Below are 27,668 nucleotides of genomic sequence, written 5' to 3'. Positions count from 1 at the left end.
GTGCTAGAAAAACTTAATGTAAATTTAGTTATGTCACCTATGGTCGATTAAGACATTTCTTTTTTTATACTTTATTCTATTTCACACTTGTTATTATACCCATAGCAGGTAAATGTTATTTTTGTACTGATGTTTGAAACAAAAAAACTTTCTGACATCTTCATATTTACAAAGGACGTTTTTGAAATTATAAGCGTTTCGTCTTCGTGTGGATACTTAATCACAATAGTTTTAGATTTCTACAGAAACTCTCCTGATTGGAGGTGAACATGAATTGGGGTGTGGTTTTGTTTGGTGGGGGGTGAGGGTGAACTGAAGAAAAGAAATAAACTTAAAAGTTTCTTTGATATTTTCATGGACAATTAAAATATTCGTGTTATTTTGATGTTTTACGGGTTCTTTATTGGTCAATCCATGTTTTAATGCTATCTCGTGCTCCCTGATCTGTTGTTTAGCAATTTAAGCCTGATCCTGGCATCTTGGAATATGCCTGAAACATGAGGGAAGAAAAAAAAAAAATCAACTGATGAGAAACCTAATCATCCGTTATTTTCAGATAGTGAGCTTACCATCTCAAACCTTAAATCTGGACTCAGACGACAACTCCAGAGTCAGTCAAACTGAGATTAGCCCTTCAGCCCATCTGGTCATGTGCTCTCGTGGAACAGGTTAAACTGCTTTTTTTTTGTCCCTACAACTTGTTTTCTATCCTTTTTGTTTGTGTAGAAATGTTATTTCTCTGACTATTCCTCATTTCTGTTGGTTCTGCTGTTGATTTCCTTTGATTACATTTGAGCGAATGATATGTGATCTCTGACTGTGATCTTAGAAGATTTTTTTAATAAGTTTCCTTACTCCTTTTTTATACGTTTCCTTGTCAAAGGTCATGAATAGCTTTCCTGGTTTTTATAATGTTCTGGACTGCTCTCAACCCAAATGTAGTATTTTCAGGACTCACTAGTTTTGTTTGCTGGATCCAGACCAGTAATTTGGCTCTTTGAAAAAGTGAGCATCTTTTCAACAAATGTCTTCTGACATGGTTGTTTAAGAAATACGAAATTCCTCATAGCATCAGTTGGGTTTAAATAACTTTTACTTAGATATTTGCTTAGTCAAACCTAGTTATCTTTTTTCCACAAAGTGTATAGTTACCTTTATCTGGTATCAATATGTTCATTTATTCCCCAAGGACATGCAACAAATACACATCATACATATACTGTATTGTAAACACACATCTGTCATATTAAGCAACCTTTGAGTTGTACAATAAAGAAACAGCAAATAACATGTAACATAACACTATAAGCTCATACAGTATATTTCTAAATATTGACACTAACTTTGCTGGTCATTTTCAAATGAATATGTATTTGTCAAACAGGCCAAATAAAAGATTTGTTCAGTCAGGCTATTTCAAGCTCACTTTTATAATTAAAGCACAGCACGGATGTATATTGACTTCTAGAGCATGATAGAGGTCATATGCACTAACGGTGTTATATTAAAGAAGTCATTATCAAGTTGGCCGCGTAGTCATCTCCACAAACCATTAGCAACCTACAAATGGTTTAATTAGCAAAACACGCTGAGCTGATGAGATCTTAGCCCTCACATCGGTTTTGTTCCCCCTCCGTTTGTTCTTTGTAGCTCGCTGTGGCCTTGTACCTCTCTTTGTTCCAGCCCACCCACTCGCAGTACAATCTAAACCATGGTCGTCACGAAGAATAAACCATGGTCAGCATGTGCTGAATATCCTCCGATTTAAAGCAGCCAATACAACACAGCACGCAAAGTTAGAAATCATGGCTCTAGTGTAGCAAGACAAAGAGGACCAATTGTGCGGCCCACGGTATTGATTAGGAAAGCGTGACAATTAAGACTGGTTGCAGTTGCCGGCAAAAGACCCCCAATTAGTACTAAAATGACCCCCTGGCAAAAACAATGTCTGTTGAGATTGTGACAGTTTTAGGCAGAGAATGAAATAAAAAAAAACATCAATTAAACACCAGAAGAAACCTTTCATACACATAAACAGATAAACCTCCATTTTCCACATAGTTATGTTCATGATTAATGAAGATGACATAAATTTGAGAAGTTTTATTAAAAGTTCATTTCATGGATGATTTCTACAAATCTAATTTAAATTTAGCAAGTACACCCCGAACCTTTTTAACTCATCATTTTATCAAAGTGAAAACTACAATTATGAGAAACTGCTTTCTGGCGAGCTACACGCAGCCTTTGGAGCTGAGCCATGAACGTGTTATCTTTCACCTCATACAAAAGAAGTACAGACTCAGTGACCGACTGACTTGCTATTTGCCCCTTCAGTTGGACATGGGGCCCTGTATTGTAGGGGCCTCATTAGAAAAACCTGTTCAAGCAGCATCCATTTAGAAACGGCACGCAATGCTCTGAAACCATGTCTGTGCTCACACAGTGATGTCACTCAGCCATCCCTGCGACCAACTGAAATTGATGAATTACTTTAAATATAAGCATGAAAACAGTTTAGATAAAGCAAACAAGACCACGAGTATATACAATGAGCAGGTAGTATGGTCCAATTGAGTTCAAACGTCGCCTTCATCCACTGTCTGTCCAGATTTTAGCTTCATAATCACCTATAAAGAAAAACAACTGAGTTAGTGTGACTATTCCAATGTTTTCCAGAAGACCAAACAAGGCTGACTCAAAGAGCATAATGATTGCATGCACCTCTTTCAGCTGGGCAATTTCTTTGCTTTCCACATTTCTCTGAGCGTTGTTGGTTATGGCCTTCACCCTTGTTGCGTAACTGGAGAGATGGCCGCATTCAGGTGCTATTCAGTAGTTTGTTACCACCACAGCAAACACAATGTTTCTTACATAAGAGATGTGATAGTCTCATCAAGATTGCATTCTGAAGGGGAGATGTTGACAATCATGAGGGTTTTGGCATTTCCACCCAAGGAGTCCTGCATCACCTGAGAAAGATGAGGGGCACAGCAAGTAAGAAATTACAAGTAGTTTATACTGTAGTTAAATGCTGCATTTTTTTTAAAATCTTCTCAGTTGCTTAAAAGTGCATTAGATTGGATGGCTGGCATGTATTTCTTATCATTACCTGTGTCAGCTTGCTGTTCCTGTATGGCACATGAGGAAGTTCTGCAGACAAAGCTGAAATAACATCCCCCAAGGCACTCAAAGATTTGTTGATGGAGTTAGCTTCCTGCAGAGGAGACAAGAGGAGGTCATATGAGACATCTTGTGCGTTCCTTTATCGTCAGGGTAAGACATGAGAATATGAGCAAACCTTCAGCTGGTGGTCCTTAGCACCAGTCTTGGCTGCCCTCTCACTGCCTGCCAGATCCACAAGGCTCAGCTTCCCAGTGCAGACGTTGCCATTAGTTAGATTCCTGCTCTCAACCATGATGCCGACAATGAGATGGGAGCGCGAACTCTCCACGTTCATCTCTTGTAACATGTACAAAACACCAACAATTGAGAATCACAATCGAGAGCCCAGAAATTGAGTACGCTGTAATATGTTGAGCATTTTTCACACGTAGCCGTGTTTCTGTTATTAAATCCTCAGATTCTTTAAAAATATATTATCCTGCTTCTCTAACCCAACCTTTACCTTCACTCTAACCCCTATATTCATAATGATACTCTGCCACACAGCCCAGTAATGATGTACATATCATGAAAAGTACAACTAACAGGATTAATCCAAATCATTCAGCATGACCTTGTTTGGACTGGGAGACTCACTGGTGGCAGAGATGTGTCGGTTGGCGCAGGCCTGCTGAAACAGAGCATAGAGCTCCTGGGCACTGGAGGCCTGCTTTGTCTCTGCTCCTTGGGCGAAAACAACCCCCTTTCTGTTCCTTTTGATTTCCACCCGCTTGGCCTGACCGTGGAGATGAGTCTGAGCTTGGGCCTCGCCGCCTTGGCTCACCAAGAGGTCCTGCAACCTGTCATTGTACAGTTCCAGCATGTAGGCAGAAACCTGAGGTGAAACGATAGAGCGATACAGGAAAAAGGAAAAAAGGAAAGAAAGGGGAGGGGTACGAGAAGAAAGCTGTGTTATGAGGTCGCCATTGTAACTTTGTTCATGGTGCTGTCTGCTACCTTGAAGTAAAACTTAGGACTGTTTTCCTGCAGGACGTTGAATATGGTGTTAAAAGATCTGGGCATGAGCCCAGGGTTCTTCTGATCCTTGTCCCCCACCATGGTGAATGTCTTCCCTGAGCCCGTCTGGCCATACGCAAAGATACAGACATTGTAACCGTCGATAACCGACTGGATCAGCCTGTAAGAGAAATATCCTTTGAGCTGCTCAACTGACAGAAATTAAGTATCTTTCAATCTTCAATTATATGTATGTTTTGGGTCTCATAGTCTGTTTTATGATTCATTTATAGATATTCTGAACAGGATTGAATTTCCTTTGGAAGAATAATTCCCTCTAACCTGTTCGTGTCGTGAAACAAATCTTCCTGAGTGGCTTCAGCACTAAACACTCTGTCAAACTGGAACTCTCTGGACCCTCGAGGGGTGGCAACATTTATTGAATAATCATCTAATTTAGCCACAACAGTGGCGCCCCCCTGTGCAGCTTCACTTCTGTTCATTGGACGAATTCGACAAAACACCCTAATTTTCCCTATAAGGGGAAAAAAAAGAAAAAACCTTAAAAACAATCCAGCAGCTCATACTGAAAATGCAAAAACATGTGTTCCAAAAACATCGGCTTACCTTTCATGTCTTCCACCATATTATAGTACTTCCTCCTCAATGTCCTTTCTGCAGTGTAGCTCTCTATTATCTTCTTTTTCTCCTCTTTTTCTTGCTTCAGCTTGAGATAAAAGCATGATAGCACACAGCTGTGACTACGTGATTCTGATAACATTATACTGTACCTGTCAACCAGGGGACATTCAGGGTTAAAGTAATCAAGCTCTCTGGGTGGACATTGGATCTTTATTCTCCTCTCTGCAGCTTCTATATTTGATTTTCAGCCTTAATGGGTTTAATGGGACACATCTTTCTTTGAGCTGTGTGATAAAACACTAACCTGATCCTGCAGCGAGAGGAGCTGCTGACCGACACTCTTTACTCCGTCTTTGCTTTGGATTGTCCTTTCCTCCAGCTCTGATATTTCACGGTCTGAGCAGAGAAGAAATGTTAACTCTGGCTATGATTCATCAGTGAGCTAAATGAAACGCCTTCACAAGACGTTTCTGCAAAGCTGATCTATAAAGACAAACTTCATGCACTGTATGATTACAGTGTGATAAACACACATAATGCAGGATGCATGTATAAAGTATATACTGTATATATATATTTACCATTGATTACAGGGCTTTCTCCAGATTTGATGCAGTCTAAAGCAATTTTGCAGACTTCATACTCCCTCACTATTTCTTGCAGGTAAGAAAGACTTGAAGCACTTTTTTGTGAACTGTAAAGTGGAAGAAAATCAACTTTCACCCAGTTGTTAATTGTACACAGTTACAGAATAAGCATAGTACCGAAGTTGCCTAAATGCATCCTGCTGTGTTGAAACACAGTAAAGGAGAAGCAATGCTTATTAGCAATCTGGTTGTATGATCTCTAACCTCTCCTGGTTAGTTGCCCTCTCTTTGTCATTGCTGACTTCATTAATGTTGTGCTGGTGGGCCAGTTTGTCTCTGGCTTCAACTAGAGCACCCTGATTGTCCTCAATCATTTGGTCCAAAAAAGCTCTGGTTTCAGGTACTGCACTACAAATTAGACAAGCCTAGAAAAAAGTAGTATAGGATTAACATAACAGCCTTAAATAAGAGTTTACAAAATAAGATACCACTGTAAGAATAATTTGCTTTAAACTGCAAACCGCTGCAGATATAGATATTGAAAAATATATAATTGGCTCTCTTATTGAAACCTTGTGTATGACAATGGGAAGCAGGATGGTGCATGGTGGCTGCGGGACTTGAGGGATGGGGCTTCTTTCAGCTTCCAGCAGCTCAGTGATCTCCCTCTCCTTCTGATACAGGCTCTCCTTCAGCTCCTCTAGACGGGCATTAGCTCCCTCCAGTGGAAAGTCTGAGTCACTGCAGGTCTGAGTACAAATCAAAGTTCAAAAAGACCCAGATATTTAGTTATACAAATAGTTTAGTATGAGAGATATACATATCTGATAGTTTTGCTGCTATCACAGAGTTGTCAGGTAATTTATGTTTTTTTTTTAAGGGCGATCTTATTATGTTGAATAGTGAGTCTAAATGTGAAGGTTTTGCAGTTGGCTTTAGAAGTGAAATTGCTACTATTCAATCAAACCTGCTCAAATACCAGATTTGGATATATATTCCACCCCAAGGAAACGCTATAATAATAATTATTGTTGCTGTATAGTAGTTTGATAATATATCTTTGAATGATCTGTACATATATATATTCCATCCCAAGGAAATGCTATAATAATAATAATTGTTGTTGTTGTTGGTGTAAAGTAGCTTGATCATATATTTTTGAATTAACTGGTTAATGTTTTTATTATATGGAGAGTGGATAAAAATAATATCTGTTTTTATTTATTTTACACTTATAATTACTCCAAAAATCTATTTAACAAAAACTGGCCAAAACCACAATGAGGGCACATGCAATAGTAATACTGAATTTTCTGCACTAGCCAGCTGTTTCCTTTAAGAATGTTTTCAACGTTCTTTTATGAGTGCATAAAACTGGCCTTTGTCATAGTCATTACTTACATTACTACATTAGTAATAACAGCGGATTTATGTCTATACAAATCCAAGGATTCTCAAGTTTTCCTGGTAAGGTTTGAAGCATCTCTAAAGTAAGGCACATGGTGAAGCCATTCACACGATAACTGAAATGTGTGATAGGAATGAAGTTGTGTTAACTTTATTAACACATGTTCCTCCAGAAAGTTAGATCTTTATGAATAGTTGGTTATTCTGTTATCACGGCAACTACTTCCAACCCACCACAGTTTGTTGTTGAGCTGTCACTTCTTTGTTCTCTGAGCTTTCATCTTCCTCCGCAGCATCCTGCTCCTCCTGTGGTGATACCATTAACATCTCTTGGACCTTCCCTATTTCTTGTCTGGTGATCTGTAGCTCCTGGAGTGCTGTCCAGTTTCACATGATATTGTTTTACATTCAAAGGTTCGTGATTTTATTTCATTTTTTAACAACTCTAACAAATGCTACTAGACTCACTGGAGGCCTGGTGGCAGTGCAGTGTATCCAGCCTGTTGGAGAACAGCTCCAGCATTTTGCTCTGATAAAATAGGTAGACAGAATGTATCTGATGATTATTTTGTTGTACTGTTTTGCTCAAATTTGTCCACAAGAGTGTGCTCTAGCTCAGAAGTTATGATGCCTGCCACACGGCTCTCTAACCTTTTCCCTTTGCCACTGCATAGCCTCCTCTGTATTTCTCTTCCTTTCGGCTCTCTGTTCTTCCAGCAACTGCTTGTTTTGTGCTGTCAAGCCCTGCAGTGCAAAGGACCATGCGGTGTGAGGAATACATATTAATACACAGCTATGTATGCTATGTATGCATGTGCACAAAGAAAGTAACAGCAAAAAGAAAACAAAAGAATCACATGAAAACCAGAGGGAAAATCTGCAGTGAAAAAGCACAAGGAGTTAGTAATCTTTGAATTAAAAAGGTTATGTGAGTTATAAATGACTTACTGCAACTTTCTTCTCCCAGTCAGCCCTAGACTTCTCAACCTTTTCCTGGTAAAGGTCTAGGATTCTCCGCAGAGTGTTCAACTTGTTCTGATAGTGAGATCTGACCTTCTGTATGACCCATTCCTTGTAACACACAGATAATATGTATTGTTGTTATGTTGCAGTGTGTATGCTGACTCTCATACTGACCATACTCATTGCTGTACCTGGGTCTCCTGTGCTGTGATCTGGAAGTTCTCCTGCAGGTCCTGGACTGTTTCGAGGTGTCTCGTATTCATTGCTTCCATGTCCTCAGCCATCTGGTGGCATTTTCAGACAAATACACCAAAGGGGAGAGAAAATAAAGCAATCAAAGATAAAGATAATCACATACTGATATCACAATGCTGACTGAATGCCTTGGAGGTACCAGCATCAGGGCAACCATGTGAGTATGAGTGCAAACAAAACTCAGTGTCAGACAGTAAATTCATTGTGTGTTTGTGTGCTCGCTCACTGAACAACGCCACAACAAGTCACATGTCTGTTAAACATTTATGGTTCATTATTTCATGCTGTAAATTAAAATAAAAGTCGATTTGGTTGATAATGTGGGGTGATGTACACTTCCCCTCTGGCATTTAGCTGTGTGACATCCTGCATTACCTCATTTTGTGCACATTATTTTTACCTGAGTGATACAGAGTTCGGCGGACTTGTAAGGGATGTAGATCCTGACATCCTGTGACCTCCCATCTTCTGTTGCCTGTTCTACCTCGTTGTTAACCGGGGGCTGGGATGCAGACGAGCCTGCGGAGACAATATTCTGCAAATCACTTGTTAACTTAGGAGATGCTCCAGCATTGATGGTTACTGACAAACTTTACTTCTCTGATTTCAGTATCATTGTTACGTATATTCCACTCTCATACTGCAATCCAGCCCTCAGCCATCCGTCGCAACTGTGAAATTGTTTGGATACAGTGGTACTTGAATATACAATATATATTACTTTTAATGTACATTTTCAAGTATCATTTACTCCACAATTTCATAGTTTCATACTGTCTTCCAATAACTAAAAGTCAAAATAAATTCAAGAATCACTTCCCCTTTTCTTTTCTTCATGTTCCATGTTGTACCAAATATTTCTGGTTTGGGGTTGTGAAATATGCCTCTAATCCTGCTTTACCTTTTCCTTCTTAAAGGTAGAAATGTATTAGGTTGGACCCCATTCTTGAGATATTGAATGGTTTTGTCGGCTTTAAAACCATCAAACTAATTTCTGACACTGCATATACGTCTAACATAACTCCTACCCCATTAGTTTGGACAAAACTTATTTTCTGACTTTCACGAGTGCATTAGCCAGTTCAGGAACTACAGTCTGCTTTATTGCGGGTCTTTGTTAACCCTTCAGTCAGATAGGATGACAGAATTCTTTAATCAGTTTTTGATTTCTATTTGGAAGAAATTAGTTCACATTGTTGTAATAGTTACTGCGCTGATTGACTCTGAATACTTCCTCCACCGACGCTTCCCAGACACATGATGAATCATTTCTTTAAGCACCTCTGTTGATCTCTTGTCGGCTGTGTTTTCTTTGGTCAGCACTGATCCAACGTCTGAACGCAGACCACCTCCTCATCCACAAGGTTTTCTGATGAACGACAGCTTGAACAGTGAAGCAAATGTGTTATGTTCTAGTCTACTGAACATGCCATATGAATTTTCACATACGAACTGCATTCATTTATATATATATATATATATATATATATATATATATATATATATATATATATATATATATATATATATACATGAATGCAGTTCGTTTTTATGTTATTTGAGATTTTTATTTTTATTTGTAGAAAGTTTAAAACTTCTATCTGAGAAGCTAAACTGCTGCCTTAGCCTATTAGTTCAAAAGAGTTAAACAATTGTTCAATGATATAAGCAAAATACTTTAGCGGTGGAGATGGGACTTGTCACTTTTCTTTTTGGGTGCTAGAGTCCAGAGATCACTCACTGAGGTCTATACTAGGCATGATTTTCTAATTACATTTTGATTTTAACAATCAAACAACTATAAAAAACTGAAGAAAGGAAAAAAAGGCAGGCTAGTCATTCAAGTCTTTGAGAGCCAGTGAAAAAAAATAGGCTTTTGCATTATTTTTGTTTATAAGACATTTATTACCATTTTATTTCAGTTGTATAGATGCGGTTTTGAGGAAAGAAAACACATAAATCTCAGTGAACAATTTATGCAATTTATTTATAATATTGAAAACATTTGATACATCTTCATGGGGATCACGAGTGAGTAATGTGCACTTTAATGTCTTTATATTCACGAAACTTACACTCAGAATGTATCCAGATTCATTTTATGTTTAACAAAGTAGTTAGTACCTGTTTATTTTCATTTCTAATTGCTGCAACATCATTCCCAGCCATGTCTTGAACACTAATTCATATCATAAAATGGCCCAGTTTGAATATTTCCTCATCCTCCGTCTCATACATTCCCTGGCAATCACCCACTGCCCACCCCACTCCTCTTTGTTTCGTTGCACAGGAATGTGGGCGAGTCATCATGCAGTTACTTTCCTTCCAGAAACACCTTTCACAAGAAAAATAAAAATGATGTCAACAATCAAAGGCGGAGAGTTAATAGGTTGTCAGGAAACAAAGATAGTTGTCTTCTTTCTGAGTGTGACAGCAGGCAGAAGGTGAGGCCAAAGGCAGAGGATTCAAAGCAAGGCAAAACTGAAGGGGTTCACTGCGCTGACCTGCTACGTTGTCTTCATGTCGGTCAAACTGTGTGTTTTGAATTAGTGGACATGGCCTCTCCTCCTTCAGCTCTGGTACACTGCCTGGTAAATCTTCCAACACCTGCACTGACGCCGGGACGTGAACACCCTGCGAGGACACCACAGAGTCCTCAGGGCAAGTCGACATGATAGTCGTCTCCCAGGCGACTGAGAAAGAAAACAAGACTTGGATGAGCCAAAAGATCTCAGCATGCATGTTAGGTGTAGGTAAACTGCACACAACTCAGACAGACTGCACACTATCTATGGATAGGGAAAATAATGTTTTTCTTTCGTTCTTTTTTTTAATCAGATACTTAAATGTCAATTTTATACGTATAATAAGACTACACTTTAAATTGGTTAAGCATTTTGACAGTAGCAGCAGTTTCTCCAGTTCTTCTTGAAAGAAATATTCAAGCTACACCATGCAGGCTGGAAAACATCAGTGCACAACCATTTTTAGAATTATTCAAAGATGGTGTGCCAGGTCCAAACTCACATTGTGTCCCTCCAGTACTTTTGCAGATTTTTTCCTCCCAAAATCCATTGTTTTTTAACTCTTATTGTCCAGGTTGCTGTCACTTTGAACAATTTGAAAAGCAAACATTTACTCTGGCCAAAGATCTTGAGGATTTTAGTGAAACTTTAGTCTGTTTTATTATTATGATCATGATCGTAATTATCATTGTGATTGTGATTGTGCTTATCATTATCATCATAATTTGCATTATAATTATTGAATCTATATTTCTCTTCCACACCCAACTTCAGCAAAACTTGTCCTCTGAATGATGATGCCATCACCAAGTTTGTCTTTTGGGATTCTTTTTGAATTGCTCCACACACGCAGATGGAAAGTTGTTGCCAAAGAGAGACCAAAGTTCCACCCTCTGCTCCGTCAGGTCACCAGTCTGGTTGACTTTTGTAAGAATACACTTTTGTAAAGTTCTCACTTTTTTTGCAAACACACTATAGAGGTGATCCGGAGGGCCCCTTTTCTTTCAGGTTACAGTACTTGTCTGATCAAGGTGGTTTGTCACAAATTATTCAGTTTAGATGCACATAGATATCTTAGGAAATCCACTGTTCATTCCAACTTGTGCTTAAAGACACTTTATGATGTCCATTTCCTCTACAGACATTTTTCTTTGCATTGCAGGGAATTCAAAGATGCATAACATTTAAAACAACTAAATTCTGCTCAGATGAGCTAGTTGAAGAATAATTTTACTGTTCAATCCTGCTCACTGGCAGAGCTTACTAGAAGTGAGCCATTGGTGACACACTTTGTTTCACCAGTGGTTCTCCTGCAATGACATGATAAAATTTTCACATTATACATGTCCTGAGCTGCTAAGGTGTCTTGTATCCTCCTCCACCTGATGATATGTTGTTTTGCAAGTCTATGGACAAATAACCTTGATGAATTTTTACATTTTTTTTTTTTTACTGTTGATGATTTCACAAAACTCCCCAAAAACATGTTCATTGTCATTGGGTAGCATTATGTATAAACTTATAAAACTTTGTATGCAGTATGGAAACTTACAAACCCACACAAAATACATCTGCATCCGTTTCTGCAGCAGATTAAGTGGCTAATTAACGCCAAGAGTCCACACATTTGTCGGTCAATGTGTTTGCATGTGTGTGAGTTTTAGTCTGTTACTTAAGGATCCAGCTGGTCTTCATATCCAGATCTCCACTCAGACCATGCCAGGAACAATTTGTTACGTTTGCTCTGATAGGCAGACTGCTTTGCAGTGGAGACAGCCAAGCAGCTGCAACACTTCATCTTCATCTGACTTAACCTGTCTGCAACACATTTATCCTGCCATTCAGATACAGCCAAAAAAAAAAACCAACCCAAAACAAAACAAAAAAGAAAAAAAAAAGATGCCAAACATTTCAGTGAGTAGTAATGTGTGTCCACTCAATCGTTTATGGTCAGTCATGCAACTTACTATGCTTGCTGGCAGGTGCCACTGAGTGATGTCTCCCTACTTTCTTCCCCAGGAAGGTCAGTGAATATGATCCACTTGTAGTTGCAGAAGTGTTTACGTACATTGTGCATATACGGTAACTGCTGGCTTTCACCACTTTTCTTGTGTTTGGTATTGGTAATTTAGCATATGCTGCTGTATCAGTCCAATATCTGCACAGAAAAGTAAGTTAAAAGGATTTGAAGCCCACAAAGATGAATAATGCTCCTAATCTGTGATCAAATAGGATATCTGAGCCTGCACTATGAACTATTATTCAACCCTCAAACTATCTACAGATGTCTAAAAGCTCACACAGCAGATCTATTCTGCCAGTGCAATCTTCTTTTTCATCATCTTCAAGCTACCATAAGCTCCAAGATGCTCAACAGAAAAAGTTAATAAACTTTCCCTGTTTTATTTTTCTCTCATTTAACATTGCCGTTTCTGATCAAATCTTTCATATTACTTAATAGAAACTGGCACAATCCCAGTCCTTTCTCTGAGTAGTCACCAAATTAGTTATTACGTAGCATAAGAAATCCATATAGACAAATCACAGAACATGTTATACTTACAATGGAGCAGTGGAAGGAAAATGATATAAAAAATAAAAAACAACTTTGACTTACAAGGACTACCTGGTTGGTGAAAAACAGATCCGTTTGATGTCATTCAGGGCAGTTTGGGTGCTGCTACACTGACCAGGACAACAAGGATGAGTCGATCCAGATATCTAAGGGGAACCAAACTCTCAACAGTCTTTAAATATTAAACTAGCAGGGATGAGGTTTCACCAGGTACCCACTGGTAAAAAGATGCCCCAAACAGTCCTCAGGTTTCCTGTGTGTAAGGTAGAGATTGTAACTGAACACTTTGTCACACTCAGACACATAGTTCAACATTCACTTGCTTTCGTAAGTTTCTCTTGTTTTCTTGTTTTCTTGTTTTCAAGGAAATCCTACACTTTCCTCAATTGTTAAGGTCAAGGTGACCTGTCTAAATAAATTTCACCCAAATGCAGGAACTGGGAAAATTTTAGAAAAAAGGGGGTTTTATTTTGTTTATTGTGACAAAAAGACATGAAACTAGAAATTGAAATAGAATATATATCACAGCAATGTGTCCATATTCTTTGATAAAGCTGGGGAATTTAATCAGGAACCACTGACTGGTTCTGATTAACACCAATCTCTCATGCCTTGCTGTTCTTGGCCAAGTTATTTGACGAGGATTTGTTTCCTTTTGTAACCAACAGACTCATTTGGTAGATTTGGACTCCAGCTTTAGCAGCTGTTTAACGTACCTTACTTAAAGATAAATCCACCCGTGATGCCACTTTAATGAAAATGGAGGTTTACCTTCTTTTCTCTTTCACAATCTAAACCCGGCTCTGACTGTATTCCACTGAGAATGTTTAAATTGTTGCTTTGTCAAATATGGTAACTGTGGGTTACATAAGCTGTTGCCCATAAAGTTGGAATAATTTTGCTTTCCAAAAAAATTGCTCTTTTTTATTTCTTTTTTTATTTACAATAACATCATGATAAGATGTAATAAATATTGTATTCAAACTTTATTCAGGTCTTAACGCTAAGCAGGCTGTTAGTATAAAGGCCTCGCCTGCTGCCTGTGAAAAATGTCTTCACTTTTTTATTGATCTGCTAGGGCTCTCATCTCACCTACTGTTTATGACTCCTCAATCTCCGTCACCTGCTCTGCTGTTTTTGACCAGTTCAAGCCTGTGACTCTGTCCTGTTTACAGGAGACTGCTGGTGAGTTGAGGCCCTCAGGTTCTCCACAACCTCTGTTCTTGCATCTATTATTAGCAGTCTGTCCTCAGGTGTGGTCCCTCTATATTTTAAACATGCAGCTGTACAACCACGATTAAAAAAACCTGGGCTGGATCCTGCAGCTCTGGTCAATTTCAGGCTGATCTCCAAACTGCCTTTTATTTCAAAAATCCTCGAGAAGATAGCTTGCAGTAAATTAATGGCCTTCCTGAAAGAGTACAATAATCCTGAGGTTTTCCAATCCGGGTTTTAAATCTATGCACAACACTGAATCAGCTCCTTTAAGAGTTTTTGATGATATCTTTTTAGCCACAGACTTCAGTAACTGTGTTATTCTTGTGCTTTAAATGCTTAACTGCTGCATTCAACACCTTCGACCACAAAGTCTTGATCCTTCCCTTGGAGCAGCGGGTGGGCATCAGGGGCGTAGCACTGGAATGGTTCATGTCGTATTCGGCTGACCGAACTTTCTGTGTCAGCCTTGGTGACTCTGTTGACTGTTGTTGATGGTTCCTCTGAGTATTTAGAAATTAAAATAAAGCCTGTGTCCTTGTCTCCTCTCTCATGTGGGATTCCGCAGGGCTCAATCCTGGCCCCTCTCTTGTTCTTTCTGTATTTGATCCCGCTTGGCTCCATACTTAGAAAGCCTGGGATTTTCTACCATTGTTATACAGATGACAGTCAAACTTATGTCCCTCTTAAAAAGAAAGATATTTACTCAGTCACTGCTTTAGTTTAGAGTCTTGACGACATAAAGGCCTAGATGTGTCTGAACATTTTAAACTTTAATGAATATCAAACCAACCATCACTAACCTAGGGGTGAAGGTGGATGCAGATCTCGAGTTTGACGTCCAGATCAGGGCGGTTGTCAAAACTAATTTTTATTATTTGAGGCAGCTGGCCAAAATAAACCCAATTCTTTCAAGGCAACATTTTGAAACAGTAATTCACACCTTTATCACCACTCGGTTGGATTATTGCAATGTCCATTATGTGGGGGTTAGTTAGTCCTCCATCTCACATCTCCAGATGGTTCAGAATGCTGTAGCTTTTAACTGGCACACGCAAGCATGAGTACATTTCCCCCATTTTAGCCTCACTCCACTGGCTGCCCATACATTTCAGGATTCATTCTGAAATTCTTTTATTTGCTTTAAAATCCCTGAATGGTTTTACCCTGCTGTACCTTTCTGAGCTTTATACACCTATACCAGTACTTCGCTTCCTGAGAGAGCCTAAAACTAAGCAGAAGCTCAGAGGGGAGTTGCAGGTCCCAAGCTCTGAAATGACATGCTTCAACACAGGCCTCCTCTCTGTCTGTTCCTAAATCTCTAGTCAAAACCTACCTCTTCTCCTTGGCTTTTGACACTTAGAAAGACATTTATTTATTCTTTATTTTGTTGTTTAATATTTTAGCCTATTTTATTGCTTTGATTGTTTGAATGTTACTTTTACCCATGTTTTATGTCTTTTAGCTACTTTTATTGAACATTTGATATATTTTTTAGCTGTTTTGTTATTTATCTATGGTGTTTTTTCATTATTCTGTACCGCACTTTGGCAGCTGCGGTTGTTTTAAAAGTGCTTAACAAATAAAATTGGATGGGATTGGAAATATGGGCAACACTGTATAGTCAACATACAAAAAATATTTAGTTTTACCTTTTAATTTACTTTGGAGAGCTATAAAACCACCACTACTTTTAGTGCTAAGGGCCTGTGAAGCTTCATTGTTTTGTCTGATGACAAAGTCTGTCAGTGTTGAGTTGACGTTTAAGTTGCAAAGCAAATACATCATTTGTCTGTTAATCACAGCGGTGTGAAGAAATTTACTCTTTGTTGAGGCATGTAGTTGTATCACGTCATGACATGAAATGTCATGACAACATACACCTCAAAGAAACTCATTACCTCATCACACCAAAACCAGACTCTTATAAGGAATCTATGGTGATCTTTGCTCAGCTCTCCATACATATCCTGAGATAGCCAGTGATTGCAAGTGATGAAATGTATTAATCTCTGTTTTTTTCTTTTCTAGAAATACAAACAGTATGTGCTCATCCAAATAAAACCGCAACATCATCAGACTAATGTTTTGGTTGGGGATAATCCAGAGCAGTACGGCATCCTGGGGAGGTGTCATTGAAGAGACCTAACCACCAGTCACATAAATCAATGTTTTAAGGGAACTCTTTTGTGTCGGCGTTCTAGGAAATGCCTGAGAAAAGCAACTGGCCAAAAGTGGAAAGCAAATACAAGTATTTCAATTACTATATACATAGTCTGACTTGCCCAACATATGCCTGTATCTTTGCCAGATGGGAAAAGGCTTCTTGTGTCCCAAATGCGAATGCTGTGATCGGATAGGATAGGATAGGATTCAACTTTAATAATTTCATTTAATTTCATTTTATTCTTTATTTCATTCAAAAAACAAAACAATTTAATACAAACACAAATACAAATGTTCCTAACTTATGAATGAAAAGGGAGCAGAAAGAAGAAGAATCTTATCTGATCTGCCCCTTTCACAAATAACATAAATTAATAATAATAAAAAATAAAAATAAAAAATAAAAAAAAACAACTAAGTGAATAAAAACAACTAAATTAAAATTAAAATAACATTAAATAAAATTACCACCGCCTACGGGTATGTCAATCAAACTCAACATTTTTCGTTATATTTCCTTAACATACAGGCTTTAATTGTTCTTTTGAATGTAATGTTTGATTTGGATTCTTTGTTTTCTTTGTTCAGATTGTTCCATAAATGGATTCCTTTCACAGAAACATCTTGGTTTTATAAAAATCTCTGTTCCTTTTAAGTTATACTTGCTTTTTCTTTTTTCAAATCTTTTCTGAATGTTGATTGGTAAAGTTTTTTTATGAGCTTTAAACATAATTTGCAGAATACTATGGTCTACTAGTTCATGAAATTTCAACAATTTTAACTGAATAATCCCCAAAGGGGAAACTTCATTGCCACCATGGCCACAACAACACAACATAAGACAATCAACAATACACATTAACAATATCTCCACCTATGGACAGCAGTGGATCAATACAACAGCAAAAAAAGTCCAATGTGCAGTACAAGGATTAGTATAGCAGAAAGACATGACATCAGCAGCAGTGCAATATCTGAGGCATTTATATGTCCAATGTCCAATAGTACTATATCGACTACTATCAATAAGAATAATAATAACCTCCCCCCCCCCTCCCCACACACACACACACACACACACACACACACACACACACACACACACACACACACACACACACACACACACACACACACACACACACAAACAATAAAAAACATAAAAGGAGTCATTATGTATCATAACGAATGGCATCAGAAGGCCAATTAGTTTATTCGTGTCGTACATTTCATGTATGTGCTATAAACTTATCAAACAGAGACCATTACGTTTGAATTTGCCAGATGCCAAATATCCCAGTGATTTTCCGTGAGATCAGGACTTTATGAAAGATCATGAGCTGGCAATTTCTCAGCACATGTGTTTCAAAAAGCCGCGTGGCGGCTCTAAATCTCCCGGAGAAAGCTTTCCCAGTGTTTGCGGACGAGCGTGCGTAATGTGCGTCACGGTCGGAGCTCACTGCGCTCCGCGGCGTGAGGCGGCGGCGGGGGCTGGACCCGTTACTAGGTGGGGTTTATTTGGAGTATAAATTCGACCTGTCTGTCGCCGAATCGTTCCTGAAACCACAGTGAGACAAACTTCTCCTTTCTGAAGCTTCCCGGTAAGTCCTTTATCAGATCAAATGTGCTCTCTAATGTTTAGTTTTTACAACATTTGATGAGTTTGCGAGTTGATGCGGCGTCTGTCGGTCTCTTCTTCCTGAAGGCATTGACGCAACGTATGAGGGTGTGGTTGGAAAAGTTTGGATGTTCAGGGGGTCGCACTTTTTACACATTTTGAAGAATCCGGGATATGTGTCATGTGCAGCGGAGTTGTCGTTTTAGTGTCACTATTAAGTCACGTGAAAGTAAAACTAAAACAGAATCCTGTGGTAATGTTAGTGTTGGACGTGGGTGTGGCAGAGCAGTCCACACACTGTTGTAATTATATATAAACGTCTAGTAAATTACAGGGGTTGTTTGTTGAAGAAGAGAAACATGTAGCCTATCTTTTTTATTTTCTTTTTTTTTTAATAATAATACTTGCACCTATATAGCACCTTTTCAAGGAACCAGGTACCCAACTTTTAAGAAAAGCATTTGAATCAGACAGAATAAGAGAGCAAACAACTCTTCTTTCAGTGCCATGTATGGACATCATTTCAGTGACTTCTTTCTCAGTTCTCTAATGTTCTCCTCTCCCTCTACAGACAGACAGCAGCAGTCCCACCATGTCTTTCATTCAAGCCTTCATGCAGCAAACAGTCTATCTGGGCTTGCCCGATGAGTCGGTATGTTACTCTGTAGATATGCTTTGGTTGCCAAGGCCAACCACCTCGTTTTTTTCCTTTTTTTTTTTCTCTTCCTGTGGTATGTCGGAGTGGAAAAACTGAACAAGCAGAGAGGGGAGTGGGTAAAGGGGAGGAAAAAAACGCAAAGTAGAGTGATCAATGAGTTAAAGGTGAAAGGAGGGAAGGGTGTGAGCCTGAGCATGAAGGGAAATGTCTAAATTAATGAAGATAGAGGTCTCAACTGTAAAAGTAGCTATGAAATAAGAGTAATGGTTATACTAAGAAGGGAGGATGTATGACTCACAGGAGGAATATGGGCTCCTCCCTTCTATAAACTTAGCAAACAGAGCAAAATGCTACTTCTGCTTTCCCTGCTCCTTTAAGTGAGCTGCTGGAAAGTTGGGCAAGACAAATCTGCATTGTTTTTTTTCTTTAACTCTCCAGTCACTGTTCTTTAAAGTGCACTGTTATGGGCTGTTTTTAAGGCTTAAAATGGGAAATAAAGAGTAATGCAGTTGTCCCCTGTTTATTTTAAGATGAAGAATGGATTGAGTTGATGTAATAAACAAAGCTATTTGTTTCAGCACGCAAAGAGTTTGAAAATGACTTACAGGGACATCGATTACATACCTCTGAACAGATGTAAAGTGTTAACCAAACGCATAATGATCTGTATTGCCTCCTAGGTCTTAAAGAACGAGGGAACGGTGAATCCAGCACTGAATTTCAGCGCTAGCGGAGATGCAGCAGTCTTGGATAAGGCAATCAAGACAAAAGGTGAACTTAAAAGGCTAAATCTTTTGGGCAGCTGTGGCTACAAAATGTTGCTTACCAACACCAGTGAGAATGTGTATGAATGAATAATGGTCTCTGTAAAGCGCTCTGGGTGCCTTGAAGGGCGCTATATAAATCCAAAGTAAATCTTTTGAGCAAGTGTGAACCTGTCTTTTCCCTGATCTCCAAGATCAATGTTGGTTTTTTGTGTTTTAAAAGGGTTAACACCCTCTGCTGGCTATTTAGTGTATCATTACATTCCAGTGCTTAAAGTTGTAAAAAAAGCTGTCGCCTCCTTCATAACATCTCTTTTCTACCATATGTCTGAATAAACAACTTTAATTTAACAAGAAAACATGATGAACATATTTGAACTATGTCGATATTGTCGTATAGATTGGCAGAACCATTTCCTATGTATTGTGCAGGCGTGGATGAAAACACGATCATTGAAATTCTGATCAAGAGGAGCAATGAGCAGAGGCAGAAAATCAAAGAGGCTTACCAGCAGGCCAGTGGCAAGGTAATAATAGATTCCCAAACATTCTGCCATGAGGATGTGTGCTCAAGGTTTTTATTGCACATAGATTATTACCTATTACATGATCTAAATCTGTCCCTTACAGCCTCTGGAGACGGCTCTGAAGAATGCTCTGAAGGGAGATCTGGAGGACGTGGTGCTGGCTCTGCTGAGATCACCTGCCCACTATGATGCCCAACAGCTGAAATTGGCCATGAAGGTACAAACACTCTCAGTAAAACCTAACTCATAAAAGTCAAACTACTCAGTCCTTTCCAAACCCAAGATACTGGTGAACCTCTTTGGTGAACGCTTTGGCCTCATCACCATCTTTTATTTTTGGTGCATAATGACTTCCACCCACTTCCCCACATTCATCCATTGTTCTTCTCTTAAGGGGAGGTTTAAAATGTGCAACTTTGAATTTAGATAGCAGTGCATACAGGATCTTTCACTGCACTAATCTGTCTTTGTGTCCCTGTCTCAGGGTCTTGGAACAGATGAGGACACCCTGATAGAGATTATGGCTTCCAGGACCAACAAACAGATCGTGGACATAAAGAAAGTTTACAAGGAAGGTATGTGTCAACAAAGTAGAAGCAACGATTCCCCAAACCATATAACCATTTACAACCATTTTAAATGATCTTTGTGCCAAGAATACAAGAAGGACCTGGAGGAGGACATCCGATCTGACACCAGTGGAGACTTCAGGGCTGCTTTGCTTGCCCTCTGCAAGGTACACCTGTCCACTTGTTTTCTGTCTTGTGTTGGGGTTGCCTTTTGGACTTTGTTGCTTCAGTTTGAAGCTACCGGTACTTTTACTGCAGTGAAGTAATGAGTCAAATGCAAGCACATGGCTAAGTTTTGAGGCAATATAACACGCCCTGCTGTAAGCTTACAGCATTTTCTTTTGTTTCTTTTTTAATATACAAAAACTAAAACAAACTGACTCCTTTGACACACGTACACACCTGTACTCGAAGAGCAGAAGCACTGCTCAAACCCAATGCATGTATCTTACTTAAAATAAAGTAAAAAAACTGCAGTTTTTGCTTTTTTTAAATGTTCCACAACTTTATGTTTTGTATAAGTAACAAATGCAGAGGAATGTGAGTGAGCCTGCTGTGTTGCTGCATGTGACAGGCCGGCAGGACTGAGGGAGTCAATGAGCAGCTGATTGACAGCGATGCCAGGGCTCTGTACGAGGCCGGAGAGGGGAGGAAGGGCAAAGACTGCTCCGCCTTTATTGAAATCCTGACCACCAGGAGTGCCCTTCATCTTCGCAGAGGTAATCTACCTTGCTTCCCTTTTGAATAGATTTTACTAGGTCTTACTTTTTTCTTCTGAAACTGAACCATTTTCCCCATGCTTTTCTTAAGTATTTGAAAGGTATTCAAAATACAGCAAAGTGGATGTGGCCAAAGCTATCGACCTGGAGATGAAGGGAGATATTGAAAATTGTCTCACAGCAATAGGTAAGGGCAGTAACTTGTCCACCAGCTTGATTATTTGAGCATTAAACAAGTAACTGATGCAAATACTATGGATTAAAGTGAACCAATATGTATTACTACAGTGAAGTGTTCTGGAAGCAGGCCTGCTTACTTTGCTGAGAAGCTCTACTTGGCCATGAAGGTACAGTACATATAAGCAACTTCCCACAGTGTACACACACTCATTGTACACGCATCCACACAGACGGATAGCAGTATGTCCCAATTTCCCAGCTTGACATATTTATTTATTTTTATTTTTCTTTTAACTATCAGGGTAAAGGCACCCGCAAAAGTATCCTGACTCGCATCATGGTGAGTCGTTCTGAGATTGACATGAAACGAATCAAGGATGAGTACAAGAAGAACTACGGCAAAACTCTCTACCAAGAGATTCTGGTGAGCAGAAATCCAATGATGATGGCAGTAAACAGATATTCAGTCTCTTTTGGTAGTGCGGACTAGCCATGAAGGACAAATACCAAAATGTACTGAGTTGCTGTTATTATATATATTTTTTTCTCCCTTCAGGATGACACAAAAGGAGACTATGAGAAGATCCTGCTTGCTCTCTGTGGGGGTGAAAACTAAAAGCCCATCACTAGGATCCAGCTTCCCAGCTTCAAAAAGCGGATCTCCCATTATGCCCAGCTGCAGCAAAAGCGTATCTATTTACTAGTTTTGTGCCTCACATGCTTTTGAAGAACTGTAATGACAGTTGTCTTTGTGACTGTCATGACATTTAGCTATGAGCCTAAGATTAATATAGTCGGCACTTCCTTAGTGCACGTATTATATCCTGTTAATGCATTTTTATTCCAAAATATTTTAGAAGAGTTGCTACAACAACATTACACAGAACCTAGGCTGGCACAGCTTTGTGCTCTGTTTCTGATGCTCAGAGAGGCTGGCGTCAGTTATTGGAGTGCAGCTGTTTACAGATCACCAATGTGCCCATTATTGGTAGTGTTACACTTGAAGGAGCTTTGACAAGTGCAAATAAAAGGTTTTGTACTGACCTTCTGTCTGAGAACCCTGTTTATTTACATAGACACATACTGAAAAAGTCTGTCTGCCTTTGTTGAATGAATCCACCTATTAATAGCCCGTATTTGCATATATAAAGACATTGGTTGCATGAGTAAACATTTCTTGAAAGAGATATAAAATTACAGTTCTCTAGAGACAACTTTTTGACATCTAACAAGCTAGTAATTCTAATGAAAAACGTTTTTTTTTTTTTTTTTTCTTTTTTTGTATTCATGTTTACATGGGAAATAGTTATGCAAGTGCTTGGTAACTACTTTAATCAAACAGTGTTATGGCTTCCAATATGGACACTTGAGAAATTCCATGGATTTGAGACTCAGTGAAGTGAGCCTGTTAAATACACATGAGTTGGTGGAGACATTCTGGAGAAGCAAAGTATGGATATGTGGGGACTTAACACTGTATCATATTGTAGCAAGTCTCGCTGCCACGGGGCCCGACCGACAAGATGGAGAGACACAGAGTTTTGTGCAGACCCTTTTATTCGCCAAACACAGAACACACGTGCAGCACCCAGCTCCTCAGCAGCATACCAGCAGCTCCTCCGACCCCTCTGCTGCTGTCCAGCTCTGCCTTATGAAGGCTGGCAGAGTGGAGAGGCTGATTGGGCCCACCTGTGCCCTAATCAGCCTGAGTGGCTGCAGCTCCTCCACCCTGCCACACACCCCCAACGCCAAACTCGAGCCGGGGTCCGTCCGGCCGAGCCTACTCCCCCCCCCGGCCCCCTCGGAGCGGGAGAGGAAGCCCGGAACCGCCGACTGCGCCCCGGGCCTTCCAGGCCCGGACCCGTCGGGAGGCCGACCTCGGCGTCCGGCCGACCAGCGGGAACGGTCGGGGGGTCGTCCTCGGCGCCGGGCCGACCGCCGAGAACGCCGCTCTCGGGACCGGGCCGATGGTGGCCCATGGCCAGACGGTGCGTCCAGGACCACCCCCTCCTCCATGATGTGGCCCCACGCCGGCCGCTGGGCCGCCTCCAGGACGGCGTCCTCCGTGACGCGGCCCCGCTCCGAAACTGGTGCGTCCAGGACCGCCTCCTCCTTGACGCAGCCGGACTCCACCTCGGACTCCACCTCGGACTCCACCTCGGACTCCACCTCGGACTCCACCTCGGACTCCACCTCGGACTCTGTCCCAGGAGCCGTCGCCTGGCGACCTGCAGCCACTGCCTCCCGGCCGGTCGACTGCAGCCCCGCCAGCGCTGCCGCGGTGAACCTCAGGCGTGGTGCCGGGGTGGGTCGCTCCGCGGGTCCCACCGTCTCGGGAGCCGTCGCTTGGCGGCCCGCAGCTTCTGCCTCCCGGCCTTTCAGCTGCGGCGCCGCCAGCCCCTCCCGCGCTGCTGGGGCGAGCCTCAGGCGTGGCGCAGGTGTCGGTCGCGGCTCCGCGGCCACAAGCGCTTCCAGCCTAGCAAGCTGATGCCCGCCCTGGTCCCGGCGCAGGGCGGCCAGGTCCGCTATGGCCTGGGCGAGCGCGTCCAGGGCCCGCTCCATGCCTCTCCGCCCGTCAGGCCCCACGTTGGGTGCCAGTGTAGCAAGTCTCGCTGCCACGGGGCCCGACCGACAGGATGGAGAGACACAGAGTTTTGTGCAGACCCTTTTATTCGCCAAACACAGAACACACGTGCAGCACCCAGCTCCTCAGCAGCATACCAGCAGCTCCTCCGACCCCTCTGCTGCTGTCCAGCTCTGCCTTATGAAGGCTGGCAGAGTGGAGAGGCTGATTGGGCCCACCTGTGCCCTAATCAGCCTGAGTGGCTGCAGCTCCTCCACCCTGCCACACATATACATCTCATAGACTGGACTTGAGGGGTCCATTTGATTGTCCAAATATATTGACATATAATGTGAGTATACAATACACTTGAAAAATAATAGCTAACCATTTCTTGGGATTTTTCTTGTTTGCTATATGTTTAACATCTTGACATTGTCATGTTAATATTTTGTACATAATAATGCAAACGGCAATTGAGTTGCAAAAAATCGACATCACTGGGGTAAACAGACAAAAGACGAGTGTTTATTCTTGTCGTATAAATTAAATACACTTTCCCAAAAAGCAGGAAGTTTTTTATTTTTATTTAACTAATCAATGAACAGGGAATATGTCAAATTAAATGTATAAATGACATATGTAGGTCTTTGTTGCATTCTGGAAAACATCCCAATTATTCTGTAAAGAGGCAGCAGAAGAGAAGTGATGGTAAATAGGTCACAGTAACTTGAAATACACTCTTCGTGATATAACAATTTCCATCTAATAAGTGTGGTTTTATATAAGTGACAGCAGTACATTCAGTTGTCATTTTAAGGAAGAATTTAGCAAAACTATGGCTGCAAAGAATAAAAAAACTAACAGGACTGGGTAACATACTGGACAGTGGCGACAGGGGTTGTTACAACCAAAAACGTAATAACAGCCAATAACATAACTGCCAATAATGTAATAATTTTGGCCATTTCAAATGTAATAAAGCCAATAGTGTAATAAAACTTTTGAGTCGATAACTTTTTGCCGATAATGTAAGAAGAACATATATATATATGAAAATATATGGTGAATTCATTTGACACCTCAACGCCCTCAACGAGACACTGATTTTATGAGAGAGAGAGAGAGAGAGACATATCTTGGATGAATAAATATGACGACTACCGTATATTATATACCGCAAAGACATTTTAATTCTGGTTTACCGTTCACTCATTGAATCCATTTTTACATTCAACATCTCATCCTGGTACAACTTGCTCACCATCAAACACAAAACCAGACTCTCACGAATAATAAACCAGGCCAGCAAAATATGCAGATCACAACACACCCCCCTGTCTGATCTCTACAACCGCTCTGTGATCAGGAAGGCCACTCTGATCACAGAAGACCCCTCTCATCCCCTTCACCACTCATTTCAACTACTGCCGTCAGGCAGAAGGTATAGAATTCCACTGGCCCGGAAAAACATTTACAAAAAGTCATTCATTCCATCTGCCACAACCATCCTGAACACTATCAAATAGATTGTTGCACTTTTAACAGGCACCGTCATGTCTGTTTTAACTTATTTACTGTTTTTTAACGTATTTATTCTTTTTATATTGTAACGTGTCCTTATGGGAATGTGTGAATGTGGTTGTGAGCCCTGTCCAAGAGGAATTTCTGTCACCATTGGGACAGACAATAAAGTATTCTATTCTATTCTATTCTATTCTATTCTATATGTCATCCACTAACTGCCAAAAAACTGCAAAAAAAACCTTTATTTCCAAGAGCTGCTGTCATATTTATGTGTTATTACATTATCAGCACCAGTTATTACATTTTGAAAGGTTATATTTAATACCAGGCCAATAACGTAATAACCAGCCAATAATGTAATGCCTTATTACATTATCGGCAAAAAGTTATTACGTTATTAGCTCAAATGTTTTATTACATTATTGGCACATTATTATACTATTGGCTTTATTACATTTGAAATGGCCAAAATTATTACGTTATAGGCCGTTATTACGTTTTTGGTTGTAACAGGGGTCAAGCGTAGATATACTGTATTTATGTATACTTTTTTTTTAGTACTTGTCTTCTATTGAGGAGGAGTTTTGGTTCAGATTAAATCCCTATGGTGGCAGTATTGCACTTTCGATGATGCTTGCTGCTGTAAAACTCAGAAGAAGAAGAAACACGCCCGTTCCTGCAGTTCTCCGGGTCCCTAAAGAAGGATTTTGTCACCAAACCTGGCAACTCACAGCTCGTCCAGCCCTCAACTGTAAACAAACCGAGCTCCTTCTGGGATTAAGGCTGGGCTAAGCAGCATGTATGTATAATGTCCTTCACAGCGGATGTGAATCTACTCTCTATGTGCATTTATACCTAGCAACCCACCAGATAAAACTGACAGGCGGTATAAATGTGTTTTAAAGCTGACCTAGTTTATGCTACTGTTTGTTTAATGCGGGCATTTAGCCGGGTTAAACCTGATTTATGGTCCCGCGTTACACCAACGCAGAGCCTACGTAGGCTCTGCGTTGGTGTAACGCGGAACCATAAATCAGCCGTTAACGTCAGTGTAACTGAGCTGGGTGAAGCAGCGCATCTGCAGGAGTGAACAGCCTTGTAAGGCTGTCTCACTGAGCTGCTCAAGGATCTAGCCACCCGATATGTCATAAAACTAGAATCTTAACCTACTGTCAATACGGTACTGTATTCATCAAATCAATCTAAATGCAAAAAAGACAGAGGTGATCCTTTTTTGGCCCTAAAAATGAAAGGGAAAAGATCAGCACTCACCTTGGCTCCATGTCATTGACAGCTACAAATCAAGCCAGAAATCTTGTGTGTAATTATTGACTCAGACCTGAACTTCAAAGCCATCTAAAGTCATTGCTAGAATTAAGGGGTTTCTGTCCAAACAAGACATGGAAAAACAAATTCATGCATTCATTTTCAGTAGGTTGGATTATTGCAATGGCATCTTTACAGGCCTTAACAACAAATCAATCAGGCAGCTGCAGCTGATCCAGAACGCTGCCACCAGAGTCCTTACAAACACCAGGAAACTGGACCACGTTACAGCGGTCATGAAATCACTACACTGGCTTCCAGTGAGTCAAAGGATAGAGGTTAAAATCTTCCTGCTGGTTTACAAAGACCTGAATGGTCTTGGACCAGAATACATGCTGGATCTGTTAGTTCCTATGAAGCTCCCACACCCCTGAGGTTCATCTGGATCTGGTTTGTTGTGGTTCCCAAGAACCAGAACCAAGCAAGGTGAGGCAGCGTTCAGTTATTCTGCTCCTCACCGGTGGAACAAACTTCCTGTAGACCTGAGGTCTGCTGCAACTGTAGATCCTTTAAATCAGGATAAAAACATTACTGTTTACTGAAGCGTACTCCTAAATTAAATACTTACCTGCTGTACTATACTGCCCTTACTTTTTAACAACTTGTAGTTTTTATTATTTTACCACTTTTCTTATCTTTTTTTTCATTTTATTTGTTATTTACTGTTTAATTGTGTCTTGCCGCTTTTAATGTTGATGTAAAGCACTTTGAATTACCTTGTGTTGAATTGTGCTATACAAATAAACTTGCCTTGCCTTGC

General features: G+C 40.3%; 3 protein-coding genes across 4 annotated transcripts in view; 2 read left to right on the top strand and 1 right to left on the bottom strand.

Moving 5' to 3' along the window:
• Positions 1–2,579: 2,579 nt before the first annotated feature.
• On the bottom strand, positions 2,580–4,768 carry si:dkey-96l17.6 (uncharacterized). The gene is made up of 9 exons (XM_061730221.1): positions 4,750–4,768; positions 4,465–4,657; positions 4,123–4,303; positions 3,763–4,000; positions 3,302–3,462; positions 3,113–3,217; positions 2,875–2,972; positions 2,725–2,803; positions 2,580–2,630 (listed from the first exon to the last, which is right to left on the bottom strand). Exons 1-9 carry the CDS (start codon positions 4,766–4,768, stop codon positions 2,580–2,582), a joined length of 1,125 nt encoding a protein of 374 aa, XP_061586205.1.
• A 13,154-nt stretch (positions 4,769–17,922) lies between these two features.
• Positions 17,923–22,536, top strand: anxa1a (annexin A1a). Its single transcript, XM_061730842.1, has 12 exons — positions 17,923–18,058; positions 18,647–18,727; positions 19,414–19,504; positions 19,930–20,024; positions 20,128–20,241; positions 20,509–20,599; positions 20,681–20,760; positions 21,168–21,312; positions 21,404–21,499; positions 21,601–21,659; positions 21,794–21,916; positions 22,049–22,536. Exons 2-12 carry the CDS (start codon positions 18,668–18,670, stop codon positions 22,106–22,108), a joined length of 1,014 nt encoding a protein of 337 aa, XP_061586826.1. The 5' UTR covers positions 17,923–18,058; positions 18,647–18,667; the 3' UTR covers positions 22,109–22,536.
• A 3,708-nt stretch (positions 22,537–26,244) lies between these two features.
• The window catches only part of mfsd3 (major facilitator superfamily domain containing 3), a 38,203-nt gene continuing 36,779 nt past the window's right edge, over positions 26,245–27,668 (top strand). The window contains exon 1 of one of the 2 annotated variants that reach the window (XM_061730838.1): positions 26,245–26,381. The gene's annotated coding sequence lies outside the window, so the exon portion shown is untranslated. The remainder of the gene's footprint in view (positions 26,382–27,668) is intronic. The other variant, XM_061730839.1, reaches the window with a different exon arrangement.

The sequence above is a fragment of the Cololabis saira genome, chromosome 9, assembly GCF_033807715.1.
Source record: "Cololabis saira isolate AMF1-May2022 chromosome 9, fColSai1.1, whole genome shotgun sequence".
Lineage (NCBI taxonomy): Eukaryota > Metazoa > Chordata > Actinopteri > Beloniformes > Belonidae > Cololabis > Cololabis saira.
The sequence above is the reverse complement of the archived record's forward strand: the minus strand, read 5'-3'. Positions and strand labels throughout refer to the sequence as shown.

Bases quoted from the DNA above. Each gene is read 5' to 3' on its own strand.
- si:dkey-96l17.6 (XM_061730221.1), bottom strand. The intron at 3,463-3,762 runs GTGAGTCTCCCA...ACATGTTACAAG, and splicing joins CCGACACATCTCTGCCACCA to AGATGAACGTGGAGAGTTCG. The intron at 2,973-3,112 runs GTAATGATAAGA...CATCTTTCTCAG, and splicing joins GGAACAGCAAGCTGACACAG to GTGATGCAGGACTCCTTGGG.
- anxa1a (XM_061730842.1), top strand. From the start codon at position 18,668: ATGTCTTTCATTCAAGCCTTCATGCAGCAAACAGTCTATCTGGGCTTG. The intron at 18,728-19,413 runs GTATGTTACTCT...ATTGCCTCCTAG, and splicing joins TGGGCTTGCCCGATGAGTCG to GTCTTAAAGAACGAGGGAAC. The intron at 21,917-22,048 runs GTGAGCAGAAAT...TTCTCCCTTCAG, and splicing joins CTCTCTACCAAGAGATTCTG to GATGACACAAAAGGAGACTA.